The sequence below is a fragment of the Chiloscyllium plagiosum genome, unplaced genomic scaffold, assembly GCF_037043375.1.
Source record: "Chiloscyllium plagiosum isolate Xiang-an unplaced genomic scaffold, Cpla_swu_hap1 HiC_scaffold_43, whole genome shotgun sequence".
NCBI classification, from domain to species: domain Eukaryota; kingdom Metazoa; phylum Chordata; class Chondrichthyes; order Orectolobiformes; family Hemiscylliidae; genus Chiloscyllium; species Chiloscyllium plagiosum.
Window position 1 is genome coordinate 31313608 of NW_028270181.1, and position 14265 is coordinate 31327872.

The 14265-nt window shown below is 44.4% G+C and overlaps 1 protein-coding gene across 4 annotated transcripts in view; it reads left to right on the top strand.

Moving 5' to 3' along the window:
• Nucleotides 1-14265, top strand: part of pik3ap1 (phosphoinositide-3-kinase adaptor protein 1) — a 103875-nt gene that overhangs the window by 37619 nt on the left and 51991 nt on the right. For all 4 annotated transcript variants that reach the window (XM_043678651.2, XM_087982524.1, XM_043678652.2 and 1 more), the window contains exons 3-4: nt 8213-8382; nt 10040-10184. In XM_043678651.2, the coding sequence (XP_043534586.2) occupies nt 8213-8382; nt 10040-10184 (315 nt within the window). The remainder of the gene's footprint in view (nt 1-8212; nt 8383-10039; nt 10185-14265) is intronic.

Below are 14265 nucleotides of genomic sequence, written 5' to 3' on the forward strand. Positions count from 1 at the left end.
GAGTTTTCTTCCATAATTCAATGATTTCTCTTGCACCTTTCATTATCTAACATTGGCTGTCCTTTTCAGCAAGAGGAGATTATACCACTTTCGGGATATAGATTGGTTCTGGATCATTGTAAATTCTTTCTGGAACACCACCTGCAGAGCTGTTTTATCTATTAACAGTTTCACTCTGGACAGTCACTGTGGACAGTCTCTATCTCACCCCTTCAAAGTCAGCCTCACCTAAATGTTACGTAATTCTAAGTCATTGATTAATGCAGCATCGAATATGGGACAGCCCCTTGTTGTTTTAGGAAATATCGCTTCAGAGACTCTCAAAAAGTTCATTCTCTTTCTGACTTGTGGGCAGTTGCTTATTCCAATAGTTAAAATCCCCATTAAAACCCCTCTGCTGTCGCTACACATTCCTGATTCCTGATGAAGGGCTTTTGCCCGAAACGTCGATTTTCCTGCTCCTCGGATGCTGCCTAATCTGCTGTGCTTTTCCAGCACCACTCTAATTTTAACTCTGAAATACAGCATCTGCAGTCCTCACTTTCGTCTAGTTGCTACGCATTTGTCTACTGTTATGTCTACAGTGTACAATTTCACAGCTGCAACTGGAAACCATTACAGAATTAAATCTTTTTCTAAGTAAATCCTTTTCTAATTCTGCTGATGAAGTCTCTACAGTTCATTACATCTTGTTACAGCCTCTCTTATCTTCAGTGCGATTTCATCCTTGGTTGCTAAGACTATGTCCCCATCCCTTATTCAGGGTGATTAACAATCTCAGGTTTCCCAGTGTTCTCCTGTAATGTAGCCTTTTGTCCTGGGTCAGCCCACCCTAAGATGTATTTTGCCCCATGTCGGTACAGACATTGTCTACAAGTGTCTGACTTGGTAGAAATTAGGCTCAGCAGGAGGCCATTCAGCCCTTCGAGCCTGCTGTATTCAATATTATCATAGCTTATCAACCAACTCAGTACTTTCTTCTCACTTTCTCCCTATCCCTTTTGATCCCTTTTAACTCTAAGAACTTTATCTAATACCTTCTTAAAAACCTTAAACCTTAACCTTGAAAACCTTGAAAGCCTTAACCACTTTCCCACAGGCTCGCCACTCTCTGGGTGAAGACATTTCTCCTCACCTTAGTCCGAAATGGCTTACACTGTCCTGTGCACTTTCCCTGTCGCTGTGCACTTTCCTGGAGACAGTATAACCAAGTATATTAGTTTTCTGGTGATAACTGTCCTTTTGCCAGGTCTCCACAATCTGCCTTAAACATTAAAAACATAGAAATTAGGCACAGCAGTGGCCATTCAGCCCTTCAAACTTGCTGTATTCAATATGATTACGTTTATCACCCAACTCAATAGTCTCTTCTCGCTTTCTCCCCATTCCCTTTGATCCTTTTAACTCTAAGAACTTTATCTAATACCTTTTTGAAAACCTTAAATATATTGGCCTTAACCACTTTTCCACAGGCTCACCGCTTTCTGGATGAAGAAATTTCTCCTCATCTCAGTCCTAAATGACCTACCCCATATCCTTAGACTGTGACCCCGGTTCTGGAATCCCTGCTTATCAGAAACATCCTGCCTACATTTACCCTGTGTAGTTCTGTTGGAATTTTGTAGATTTCTTTGCAAACCTCCTCCCTCATTCTTCTAAACTCCAGTGAATATAATCCTAATTGATCAGTCTCTCTTCATACATCAATCCTGTCATCCCAGAAATCAGTCCAGTAAACCTTTGTTGCTCTCTCTCCATAACTAGAACATTCTTCCTCAGATAAAGAGACCAAAACAGCACACTTGTGGTCTCACCAACCACCTGTACAATTGTAGCAAGATACCCCTGCTCCTGTACTTCAATCCTCTATGGAGGCAAACATATCATTTGCCTTCTTGACCGCCTGCTACACCGACATGCTTACTTTCAGCAACCGGTGTAAAAGGACAGCCAGATCTCTTTGCACCTTTCCAAATCTATCACCATTCAAATAGTAGTCTGCCTTCCTGCTTTTGCTACCAAAGTGGGTAACCTCACATTTATCCTTCCGCTCAGCTCATCCAAATCACAATGAAGCAAAAGTGGCTCAGTGGCACAGTAGCTCGGTGGTTAGCACTGCTTTCTCACAGCGCCAGGGACCTGGGTCCGATTCCAGCCTCCACTGACTGTCTGTGTGGAGTTTGCTCATTCTCCCTGTGTTTGCATGGGTTTCCTCCCACAGTCCATAGATGTGCAGGTTATGTGAATTGGCCACACCAAATTGCCCGTAGTGTTCAGGAATGTGTAGGTTAGGTGCATTCATCAGGGGAAGTGTAGAGTAATCGGGTGGGGAGAGCATCTAGGTGGAATACTCTTTGGAGGGTCAGTGTGGACTTGTTGCACCAAATGGCCCGTTTCTATGATCTCTGCATTGTCTCACAGCTCACCCTCCCACCAGCTTTCATTCAATTTGTTCCTACATGCTATGTGTTTGTCCCAGCACCCATGTCCTATGCAATGGAGCAACTCTTCAACAAACCCCTCTTTCAATCCCAAGTTCACCTTCTTACTCCGTTTATCCCAATGGTAACAGAGATGTGAATCAGATGCAGTAAATTTAATAAAAGCCAAATACTGCAGAAGCCGGAGATCTGAAATAAAAACAGAGATTTCCGGAGAAACTGAGCAGGTCTGATGGCATCTGTGGAGAGCAAAACAGAGGTTACGATTTGAGTCTGATGTGACTTCTTCGTAACCGAGATCCAAACAAGAGTCATTGGCTACGACACGTTAACACTTGTAAAGCTTGGGGTTCTGTTCTTTAATTTTCTTCGTTCCTGATATGCTACAAACATACTCTTCCCTACATGGGTTCCATTATGACTCATCCCCTTTCCTCCAAGATCCCTTCAAACTGGTTTTAAAATGTTACTCGTCTGAGCACTAAGAGGGCAGAAGCCATGTGAGATTCTCAGTCCTCCTGACAAATGGTGCTACCTGTCCCATAATCTCAGAATCCCCTACATATCATTCTGCCAGTCCTCCTCCTAATCTTGTAGCCCCCCACTTCACAGTGCCTTGTCCAGGTGCTGCTTGTCTTTCCAATAGTTGTTACCCTCTCAGAGAACATGTACATTGTACTTACTGGATTGGAATAATTTCTGTGGTTTCCCATTGTCTATTTCACCTGGATTCTTCCCCTTTCGCAGTTAGTCACACCAACCCCACTGTACATCTGGGGGAGATTTATTGGAAGTCCAGGGCAAACTGTCCAGATACCTATTGCCTCAAACTAGCATGAATTAATGCAGGTGCAGGGTGTGAATAGAAGCCGTAATCTCATTGCCCACAGCACAGAATTCCCACACTCTCCAACTTCCTGACTTTTGCACACTACTCTCACTCCTTACACGGCCACTGTGTGGAAACCTTTGCCATAGGGGAACAATCGAGAGTGTGTTGCTGTGAAAACACAGCAGGTCAGGCAGCATCCGAGCAGCAGGAGAATCAATGTTTCGGACATAAGCACTTCATCAGGAATGAGGATGGTGGGCGGTGGGGTGGGGGGGATCTGAGAGATAAATGGCAGGGGGAGTGGGGATTGGGGGAAGGTAACTGAGAAAACAATAGGTGAAAGAAGGTGAGGGAGAAGGTGATAAGCCGGGGGGGGGGGGGGGGGGGGGGGGAGGGGGTGATGGACAAGTCAGGAGAGAGGTGTGATTTGGAGGCTTGGGACTGGGATAATGTGAGGGAAGGGAAATGAGGAAGCTGTTGAAATCCACATTTATGCCACGTGGTTACAGGGTTGCAAAATATAAGGCGTTCTTCCTCCAGGCATTGGGTGATAACGGTTTTGGGGGTGGAGGAGGCCCAGGACCTCCATGTCCTTGATGGAGTGGGAGGGGGAGTTGAGATGTTCAGCCATGGGGCGGTGGGATTGGTGGTGGTGTCCCAGAGATGTTCTCTGAAACAATCTGCAAGAAGGAGTGCTATCTCCCTGATGTAGAGCAGACCACATCGGGTGCAATGGACATGAGGTGAGCTCAGAGTCAAATAAAAAGTCGCCTCCTCTCTCTATAAAGATCTCAAGTGAGTCCATCTCTCATTGTACCGCTCCCCCCCTCACCCAGGTCCTCTCCTCTGTCCTGAAGCTTTTCAGCCACATCCTCAAGCAGACTCACTACCACAACCACATCTCCTTCCTCAGTGCCCGCCTACAGAACCATCTGATCCCACATGGACTCTGGACCACATTCAGACCAACCCAGTTTGGACCTGAACAGGATATCCAGTACACACTACAAATCCAAAACTTTCAACAATGATTCGCTTTCCGGATCCTCCGCTCCACGCTATCAGCCCATGTGCCACCATCTACTCTACCTGGAGTCAGTCCTGCCCCAACTCGGAGCCACATAAAAGTCAGATCCATGCCCCTCCCCCACCAGCCCACACCTGGCACCTTCTCCTGGCCCCATAGGAAGTGCAAAAACCTGCGCCCACACTACTCCCCTCACCTCCGTCCAAGGTCCCAAGGGATCCTTCCACATCCATCAGAAATTTACCTGCACCTCTACAATGTGACCTCTGCATCCGTTGCACCCAATGTGGTCTCCTCCACATTGGGGAGGCAGGACGCCTTCTTGCGGATTGTTTCAGAGAACATCCCTGGGACACCTGCACCCACCAGCCCCACCGCTCCATGGCTGAACACTTCAATTCCCCCACCCACTCCGTCAAGGACATGCAGGTCCTGGGGCTTCTTCCACTGCCAAACCGTTACCACGTGACACCTGGAGGAAGAACGCCTCATATTCCACCTTGGGACCCTGCAACCACATGGAATAAATGTGGATTTCAACAGCTTCCTCATTTCCCCTCCCTCCACATTATCCCATTCCCAAGCCTCCAAATCGACACTGCCCTCCTGACATGTCCAAAACTCTCCCCTCTGACCTATCACCTTCTCCCTCACCTTCATCCACCTATTGCTTTCTCAGCTACCTTCCCCCCCCAAACTTACCCCCCTCCCATTTATCTCTCAGCCCCTCACTCACAGTCCTCATTCCTGACGAAGGGCTTATGCCTGAAACATCGATTTTCGTGCTCCTCGGCTGCTGCCTAATCTGCTGTGTTTTCCCACCAACACACTCTCGATCCTGATGTCCAGTCCTCACTTTCTGTGTCATGGTGGAACAGTTTGTAATGCTGGGAAAGTGAAACATGGAAATAGTTGGTTTATACATGCACGAATTATAAAAATGAGGAACTGCCAAAGCAAATGATTCTGAAAGCATTATTCTCATTTCCGTAGGACTTCACCCAGTTCAAACAATGTCTATTTACAGAGTTCAGTATCAATGATAATATGTTGTGTTTTGCTTTCTTTTAGTTCCATTTGTGGAAAGCAGCCACTCTCTTCAGGTCTATTCACCAAGAACTGATTGCATTAAAACATTCTTAATTTCTCCATTTCCTTCTCATGCTCCAACTTATGTTACTCAGAGCTTATAACACTGTCATCACTCAAGTTCATTCCCAAAATTCACATCAAACCTGCTGACACTGTTGGAGGTTATTTGTTGACCTTAAGCTAGTGACGGCCGAACTCTTTGATAGTTTCTGCTCCATACCGTGCTCCCACCCACATTGCAGACCATGCCCCCACCACCGAACATTGGGCAATAGTTTCGAAGATTGTTCTTGACTCTGTGAAGCTTGATCCTCTGTGTTCCCTCTGGGTTCCAATGTGCGTAGTTGTGCAAAGTAATTTACAGTGCTATTAAATAAATGGCCCAATCCCTCCCGAACAAAGTCACAAGGTGCACTGGTTATGGTGCTTCAACCCAAAGCATTTGGTTTCTACCTGCTTTCTCTGATTCACAAACGAGACTGTCCCATTTTGGAGACTGGGTCAGTAACACAGAGGAGAGCTGTGCGATATTAGTATCCCTGCCATTTTACTGATAGTGTGACTGCCACCAACCAGCAGAATGCCCACCGCAAGGAGTGAACAGTCAATTTACAGATTATAAAGACCCTATAGGACCCTACAACAATACAATACAATACAGCACAGGAACAGGCGCTTCAGCCCACCAAACCTGCACCGATTCCTAATCCTTATTTAGATCCACTACTTACGGCCCATGCACGGTACCTATCCATCTGTTTGCCTCATGTTCATGGGTCTATCAAGATACATTGCTGTTGGCATCTCTACAATGGTGAATCGGTCTTCCCACCCATGGGGGTGGCTTCCCTGTGACAGGCCTGGAGGTATGACAGGGGCGGGGGGCGAATGCAGCTGTGGGAGAGAGATGTTAAACCTTATAGTCATTTTGACCTTCACAGCGCAGCACTCATTGCAGGCACCCAATCCAGCTAGTTCAATACAGGCACAGTCCAAGCCAGACTGTTGTTACGTCAGCTTGTAACATAGAGGGCTATGGACAGAGAATGCAGTCCCTACAGCCCCAGACCAGAAAGATTTAGTTTTCAGCATTATCCATGTTACTGTCTTGTTAGATCTCATCCGTTGTGTTGTGTACAGTTGTGGACATCCTATTATTGAAAAGGTGTGAATGCAGTGGAGAGAGAGTACAGAAATGGTTAACTAGAATGGTTCCAGGAATGAGGCGCATCATTTGAAGAACTGGGACGATTGTCCCTTGAAAGAAGAAGGTTGAGACGAGATCTGACAGAGGGTTTCCGAATGATGAGCAGGCTGGGTAATGTAGATTGGGATAATCTGTTGCCCTTGTAAAAGAAGAAAGAACGAGAAGTGTGTAGATTTAAAGATGTGGGACATAGATGTACAAACAAAATGAGGGTGATGGAAGAAGAATCGTCTTCACTCAGCAAGTAGGTAGGGTCTAGAATGCAGTTACTGGAAGTGTTGTGGAGGCAGATTCAATTAAGACAAGCAACAGGAGCACTGGATAGTTATTTAGATAGAAATGATAGGCAGAGGGATGGGGAAAAGGCAGGAGATCGGCACTAGATGATAGAACCAGTACAGGCATGATGGGATGAATGGCCGCCTTCTGTGCTGTAACAGTTGTGTGACTCTGAACAACCTTCTGAGAGACCACAGGTTCCCTGTCTACCTTAGCTCCCCGGCTGCCCCACCATCTGGGCTGTCACAGCTATTACCCCTGGATATTCAACTACAAGAAGGTGGAAACATTCTTCTTGAGCAGTGACCCATTGAGATCAACAAGTTTAACGGATGGTCGCTTCCAGTTAGAATTTAATTACCTCCTTCATGCAATACTCAGGCATGGATTAATGACTCGTGAGTTGAAACTGTTCTTAGTGTAAATCAGAATTAATGCATCGCCAACAAAGGCTAATCTTGCTGTTGACACACAGACTGGACATAAACCATGTTGCCTGCTGTAGTTCCCCATAATACTTAATTTTACTCAGAAATTGCATACAGGGGTGAGTGAGGGAGACACTTTGTAAGTTATCTCTCACTAACAGACGAATACAGTGAGCACATTTCAGAAAGATAAGGTCTGTCACAAGAGTAAACAAGAAAATCAGAAACAAAAAAGATAATTCCAAAACAGCAAGTTAATAATTTAAATCAGGCATCAATAAAATTGACCATTAAAACCTGTCAAGCAGTAGAGCTAATGAATAAAATGTCTTTTGCCATTTCTATTAAGTAGCAGAGCTGCAAAGGTACAGACAAGGCCTCACTTCCTGGTGTCCAGGGAGGGAGGAGAAAGGAGTTTAAGTAACACTGACGGTGGTCCACCTCTCCCAGCAGGCCTCGATAGCATTCACCTGAAATTGGAAGGTGGAAGTGGGCTGTCTTTCAGCCTGTTTTCCTCCTCTCTCGGTCTACTTTGTGGGCAGGTTGTTTCAGAGTTGGGAGAGGGGTGAAGGGGAGGAGGAGAAGGGTTAGAGTGTGACTGACTCAATCGCCACCAACTTACCCAGCAACCTCCTCTTCCACTGACCTGGCTAACTGTCCCAGTCACCCTCCTTTACAGGACATATTGTGGCCTACAGGCTCCCTACAGTCACGCATACCTGTCCCAAAAGGATCAAGCATCTGTTTACACTCGAATTGTTTACATTTTTGAGCGCCTGTCAATGACAGATGATTGCCGTTGCTGTATCAGTGGAAAGTGATGTGCAGAAGCCAAAACCTGTCTCAGGAGTTAGGCAAACCCTATACCTCTTTATAATCAAACTTCTGAAATTTGTACCTCTTCAGGTTATGGCAGAGACTCGGGCTGCGACACAACAGAATCTGAATTGCAAGCTGAACCTCAAGCCAAAGTGCGGAGTAATGTAGCAAAATCCACTGTGCAACTGTGTTCCCAAACTTTCAGAGACCCCCAAGAAAACACCGTGAAAGTTCTACCGGATAGGATCCCATGCGGGGTAGGTATTGACTGTTGCATGGACCTTGCTCAATTACCATACAGTATTTTTATGTCTCACCAAAGATGAGTTGCTTGAAACATTAATCTGGTATGATTCCATGCCTCGATTGTGCACAGCAACTCTCAGTTAAAAAGAATTGATTAATGCAAATAATGTAACGATCAATGTATACATAGAAACACAGGAAAATAAGAGCAGGAGTAGATTATTCAGCCTGTCATCATAGAACCCCTCCAGTGCAGAAGCAGGCCATTTGGCCCATCGATCCACACCAACTGTCCGAAGAGCATCCCACCCAGACCAATCCCATCCCTGTAACCCTGCATTACCCATGGCTAATTCACCTAGCCTGTACATCTTTGGACTGTGGGAGGAAACTGGAGCATCTGGAGAAAACATACACACATGCAAACTTAACACAGATGGAAACCTGAGGCTGGAGTCGAACCTGGGTCCCTGGCTCTGAGTTAGCAGTGGTAGATGGGGTCTAACTCAGACATTCCAACTCTATCAACAAACACATCGAGTTAGACCCCATCTACCACCCCCTGAGAAAAGGAACAGGAAGTGACTTCACCACAGGAAATGACATCACCAACCCAAAGAAACCCAAACATGTAAATAGAAAGCAGGAATTTTCAGCATTGCTTTGCATGAAGCCCACTGAAGGTGTTACCTCGTAAGGTAATGAAACGTTTGGAAATGAACCTTCAAACTCAGCAAGCAAACCTACATCCAAAAGAGAAATAGCTGTATGAAATTGAGTGAAATGTGCATAAGTCAGATAGGAAATTAGGGGAAGATAGAGCATTGTGTAAGATACTGGTTCTGAAAGAGTTAATGTTGAAATTGTACTTGCTCCATCCAATTTGATGATGCCATGCAATCTTTGGCAAGGGATGAGAGATTTGACATGAGTCATTATAGGAAGCAGACATACAGCTCCCCAGAATCCTAGCAATTACCCTGAAGTCTTGTGGAATATTGATAGTGTCCATACCTGTGAGCCAAGAGGCCTGGGTTCAAGTCCCACCTATTCCAGTAGTCTCTAATAACATTCCTGAAGGAGGTTGATTTATAAAAAAGAACTGAGTCATTACCTGGACTGATAGTGTTGTTGTACTTGGTGCTGTCATGCAATAAGTCATGCTAGTAACCAAGACAAGTGCCTCTTCTGTTCAGGCTCACCATGGTTGTATCCTCTACCACTGATCATCAGACAGGCCTTAGACTCGGTACTGAAAAGGATGATTGGAGACAGCAATCTACCTCCAATAACCTTACCCTGTGCCATATACCATCAGGGGTAGCAGCTACCATGAGATACCAGTAATCAGGACAAATACCACAGAGGTAGGCAAACAGGAAGAATGAGAGAGAAAGAAGGAAAGGTGGAAATAGACTATAGAAAGAGAGAAACCTATTTTCTTATTCCAACAGAACAAATTATTGGAGCTGGCAATATTATTTTAGACTTCCAGAATCCACAGCATTTTACTTTTATTATTTTTAATTATTGTAATTGTATAGCTTTTAAAAAATATAATTCATGTGGCTGGATAGAATGTTGCACATAGCTCCATTGTTATTGGAAGGTTGACTAGTGTTGCTACAATATGCTAAATGTTCGATATCCTTCTGCGTTTAATTTCAGACCCCACAGCAGATTTTTGTTATTCTGAAGGTCAAACTGGACACCAAAGTCAAATGTGAAATTGACTTTACGTTCGGTGTGAAGGCTGCTGTTCGTGTTCCAGCCATGTTTGTCAATGAGTACATGCTATCTGCTCAAGCGCCAGGTAGGAGTCAGCTCTGTGAGCAGGAAACTTGTCTTGAGTGGGCAGAGATTACATTCACACTCCGATCCAATTCTGTCCTGCTGTCACCCAGTTCCTCGTTCACTTCTCCTGTTGTCCAATTCCTGACTGGAAACTTGTAAAAACTGTCTCAAAAAAAATGTACATCCCAAATAGCTGCATCATTAAGCTCTTTCGATAAAATGCCTCAGCCTTTATGTAGATAAAATCACAGAAGGAGGCCATTCAGCCTATCATGCCTGTACAAGCTTGAGCTGTTTTCGTTTCAAGTGTCTTGTTTTTTGTTGGTATTCTGGCATCTTTACTTGAACATGTCCAAAATGTCAATTATATAAACGGAATCAGGAGGTTGAGACTCAGCAGTTTTAATTTCTAAATGGTATGAGTATATAGGGGAGAGTTTCCACTTTAGGACAGGAACAACCCTTTGTTGAGAGATGGGACACTGCCACTCAGGGATGATTCTGCCCATTTCCCTGATCAGAAATCCTAACCTGTCAAATGCGCAGTTTTCCAATACCCCAGAGATTTCATATATTGTCCACCAATTAATCAATGCCCTCCTGAGTGGCAGGAGTTACATCCATCATGATTTCTCATGATTCATCTGGGAAGACAGTTGAAAGGTTTTTGATGTAAATGAGCAAGATGTGGGGTTTGCAATCGCATCCCAGCATTGCATTACATTGAATTCAGTAAATAATTCATAATCGCTGTAGGCTTGCTGTTAGAAAGATAACCCAACTTATCTCTTTGCAAATACTGTTCAGTGAAGAGAAACTACAACCTGTTACCTGGTGAAGACTACATGTGACTCCAATCTGACCCACTGTCCTCTGGACTCAGCAGGTCTGGGAGCATTTGGCTGACAAGGTTGTTTTTGAGTGGAACAAAGGGGGAGCAGAATCATAAAGGGAAATTTGCCGCATTCTTACCTGACCAGAGGGCTGTTCTTTCATTGGACAGAGGTGGCAAGTAGTTGTTTAACCTGAGGTGAGGGGAAAGGTTGAGAAGGAGAATCCTTCATTGTCAATTGAGCCAGTGCAGGAATGGAACCCACGCTGTTAGCATTGCTCTGTAATGCAAGCCAGCCAGCCATCCATCCAACTGAGCTAACCACACCCAGGCTGTGAATTGAACTCGCAGCTTTCTGCATGCCCAGCTTTCATTTCCGATTTTTGGTATCTGCAGTTTTTGTTTATTGCTCTTTGCTCAGAATCGCAGCAGATTTAGGTCAGGATTCTCCTCTGTGGTCTTGTCCAAAATCAAATGTGGGTCTTCTGGAGCTGGGCAGAAAATATGGACGGTGAGGCCTAACCCAGCCTTACCCACCTGGCCCTTGTTTCTTTCTCCAGGATTGATGCCAGGAAGGTGACAGGTTTCTCCTCCCATGCTTACAGCACCTAGATGGCAATGAGACATGGACCAGAGTCCATGTTCACAGTGGATTTATTTTTTTTTATTTCATTCACTCATAGGATATGGACATTGCTGGCTTGCTACATTTTATTGCCCATCCTTAGTTGTCCTTGAGAAGGTGATGTTGATCTGCCTTCTTAAACCACTGTCCAAACTACCCTTGGAGAGGGAGTTCCCTTCTGCCTGTCAGACTAGGTTAGACAGAGTGGATGAAGACAGGTGCTGGGAAATACCAGTAAATAGTTTTTAGGTACCCCTCAAGCAAAAGAACTTTCTCTCCCTTCATTTCATATCCAACATTTACCTCTTCTCAGCTAAGGCCCCTTGAGGGATCATAAACCAATCTTGGGCTTTCTGCTTCCCATTCTACAATCAATGTCTGATTATTTTGTTGAATGACGTTCCGTGAGAGACTTGGCCAGTTTACGAGACCCTGGTTAAACTCTATAGACAAGAGTTCCACAGTCTACTGTCCTCAAAGGGAAGTGAAAGACATTGTTCACCTGCAATTCCCTCTCTCAAATGTTTGTTTCTTTACTCAGCAGTCTGTCACTTGTCATTGTTTATCTGTTACAGATATTTGGAAGCTGCCACATTCATATTGCATTTTTTTTAAAATCATTCATGGGAAGTGGGATGTCATTGGCTGGGCTTGCTACATTTTATTGCCCATCCTTAATTGCCCTTTAGCTGAGTGGCTCACTAGGCCACTTCAAAGGATAATTAAGAATCAGTCACATTGTTGTAGGTCTGGAGTCATACGCAGCCCAGACCAAGTAAGAACGGCAGATTTCCTTCCCTAAAGGACATCAGTAACTGGATAGGACGTTACAACAATTGACAATTGTTTTACACTCACCAACACTGAGATCAACTTTCACTTCCAAACATTTTAATTTAACTTAAAATTTCACCAGTAGCCATGGTGGAAACATTCTCTTAGTTGGAGTGTCATTTTATCAATATTATCCTGTTTATTCCCTTCGGAAGATGTTTATTTTTGATAATTTAAGACCCAATTTCTACCAATCACTATCACTAGTTAGGCAGCATTTATTCCCCATCTCTAATTGCCCAGAGAGCAGTTATGAGTCAGTCACATTGCTGTGGGTCTGGAGTCACATGTCAGCCCAGACCAGGTAAGGATGGCACGTTCCTTCCCTAAAGGACATTTGTGAACCAGGTGGGTTTTTCTGAACAATCGACAATGGATTCATAATCATCATTAGACTTTTAATTGCACATTTTTCCAGTGTGATGTGTGAGGTAGCATTTTTGTGTGTAACTCCTTTGGAAGGATTGATAATCACATCAGAAGAAGGAATGAATCAAAAACACCAATGAGGAATGAGTAACTGACATTAAGTCAAGTAAACAAATGTCTCAATTTTTTTCAAACTTTTCATTCACTCATCAGCATGTGCCACGGATCCATTTCCAAAACATCTCTCATGCACTAGCCCAGCCATTTGCAACCTGTTCTTTATCAAGCTGGGATTTACGTAGACAAACTGAGAAGGAATGGGACTGTCAACCAGCTCTGAACTACAGCTCATTCCTCATGGCAAGTGTTTCAGTTAGAAAGAGAGATTGTACAGACTGGGTTGATTTCCTTAGAGCAGAGGAAATTAAGGGGGGACGTTTTTAAGGTGTATTAATTATGAGGGTAGATAGGAAGAAACACTTCACCTGGAAGGAGGGATCGGTGATAAGGGGAGGGGGGTAGATTAAGGTAAGGGGCAGAAGGTTTAGAGGGAATGTGAGGAAAAACCCAGAGGGTGGTGGGAATCTGGAACTCACTGTCTGAAGGATGGTAGAGGCCGAAACCCTCATAACATTTAAGGTCATAACATTTAAGAGGTATTTAGATGTGTACTTGGATGCCAAGGCTACAGGCCAAATTTTGGAAAGTGGGATTAGAATAGTTCGATGGTTGTTTTTGACTGACGTAGACTCGATAGGCCCTTTTTCTTTGCCGTAGATCTCTATGACTCTATAACATCGTCAGGCAGCAACTTCCCTGTGTTATTGTTTACATTGGACTTTGCAACCACTGGTTTCATTTGCCAATTTCTCTGCCAACTCACTGTTGGACTTACACCAGTCCAGTCTCTGCCCGCAGCCATGTGGGGGTGCAGCTCTACAATTACCATCTTCATGATAATTCCACCTCCTCCGAACATTCTTCCTGTGCCTCCCTGTGTACTGACACTAACCACCCTCCCCAAATTCCTGCTCATATCTGACCAATCCCTTTATAAAATGCCCTGTTTTTGATGCACACAAACCTACTTGGCAAATGTAAGAGGCTCTGCTGTTAATCAAGTACATTCAAGTTCAGAGGACTGCATCCAAAATTAGCAAACACTCAAATCTCAGAATGGTAATGAAAGATCTATCGAATATGTGATCACCCGAGTTAGGGACAGGAAAAGGACATTTCGCTCCTTGAACCTGTTCTGCTTATTCCCGTTAACATCATGGCTGATCTAATCTGAGTTGAAAATGTGTTGCTGGAAAAGCGCAGCAGGTCAGGCAGCAACCAAGTAAGCAGGAGAATCAACGTTTCGGGCATGAGCCCTTCTTCAGGAATGAGGAAATTGTGTCCAGCAAGCTAAGATAAAAGGTAGGGAGGAGGGACTTG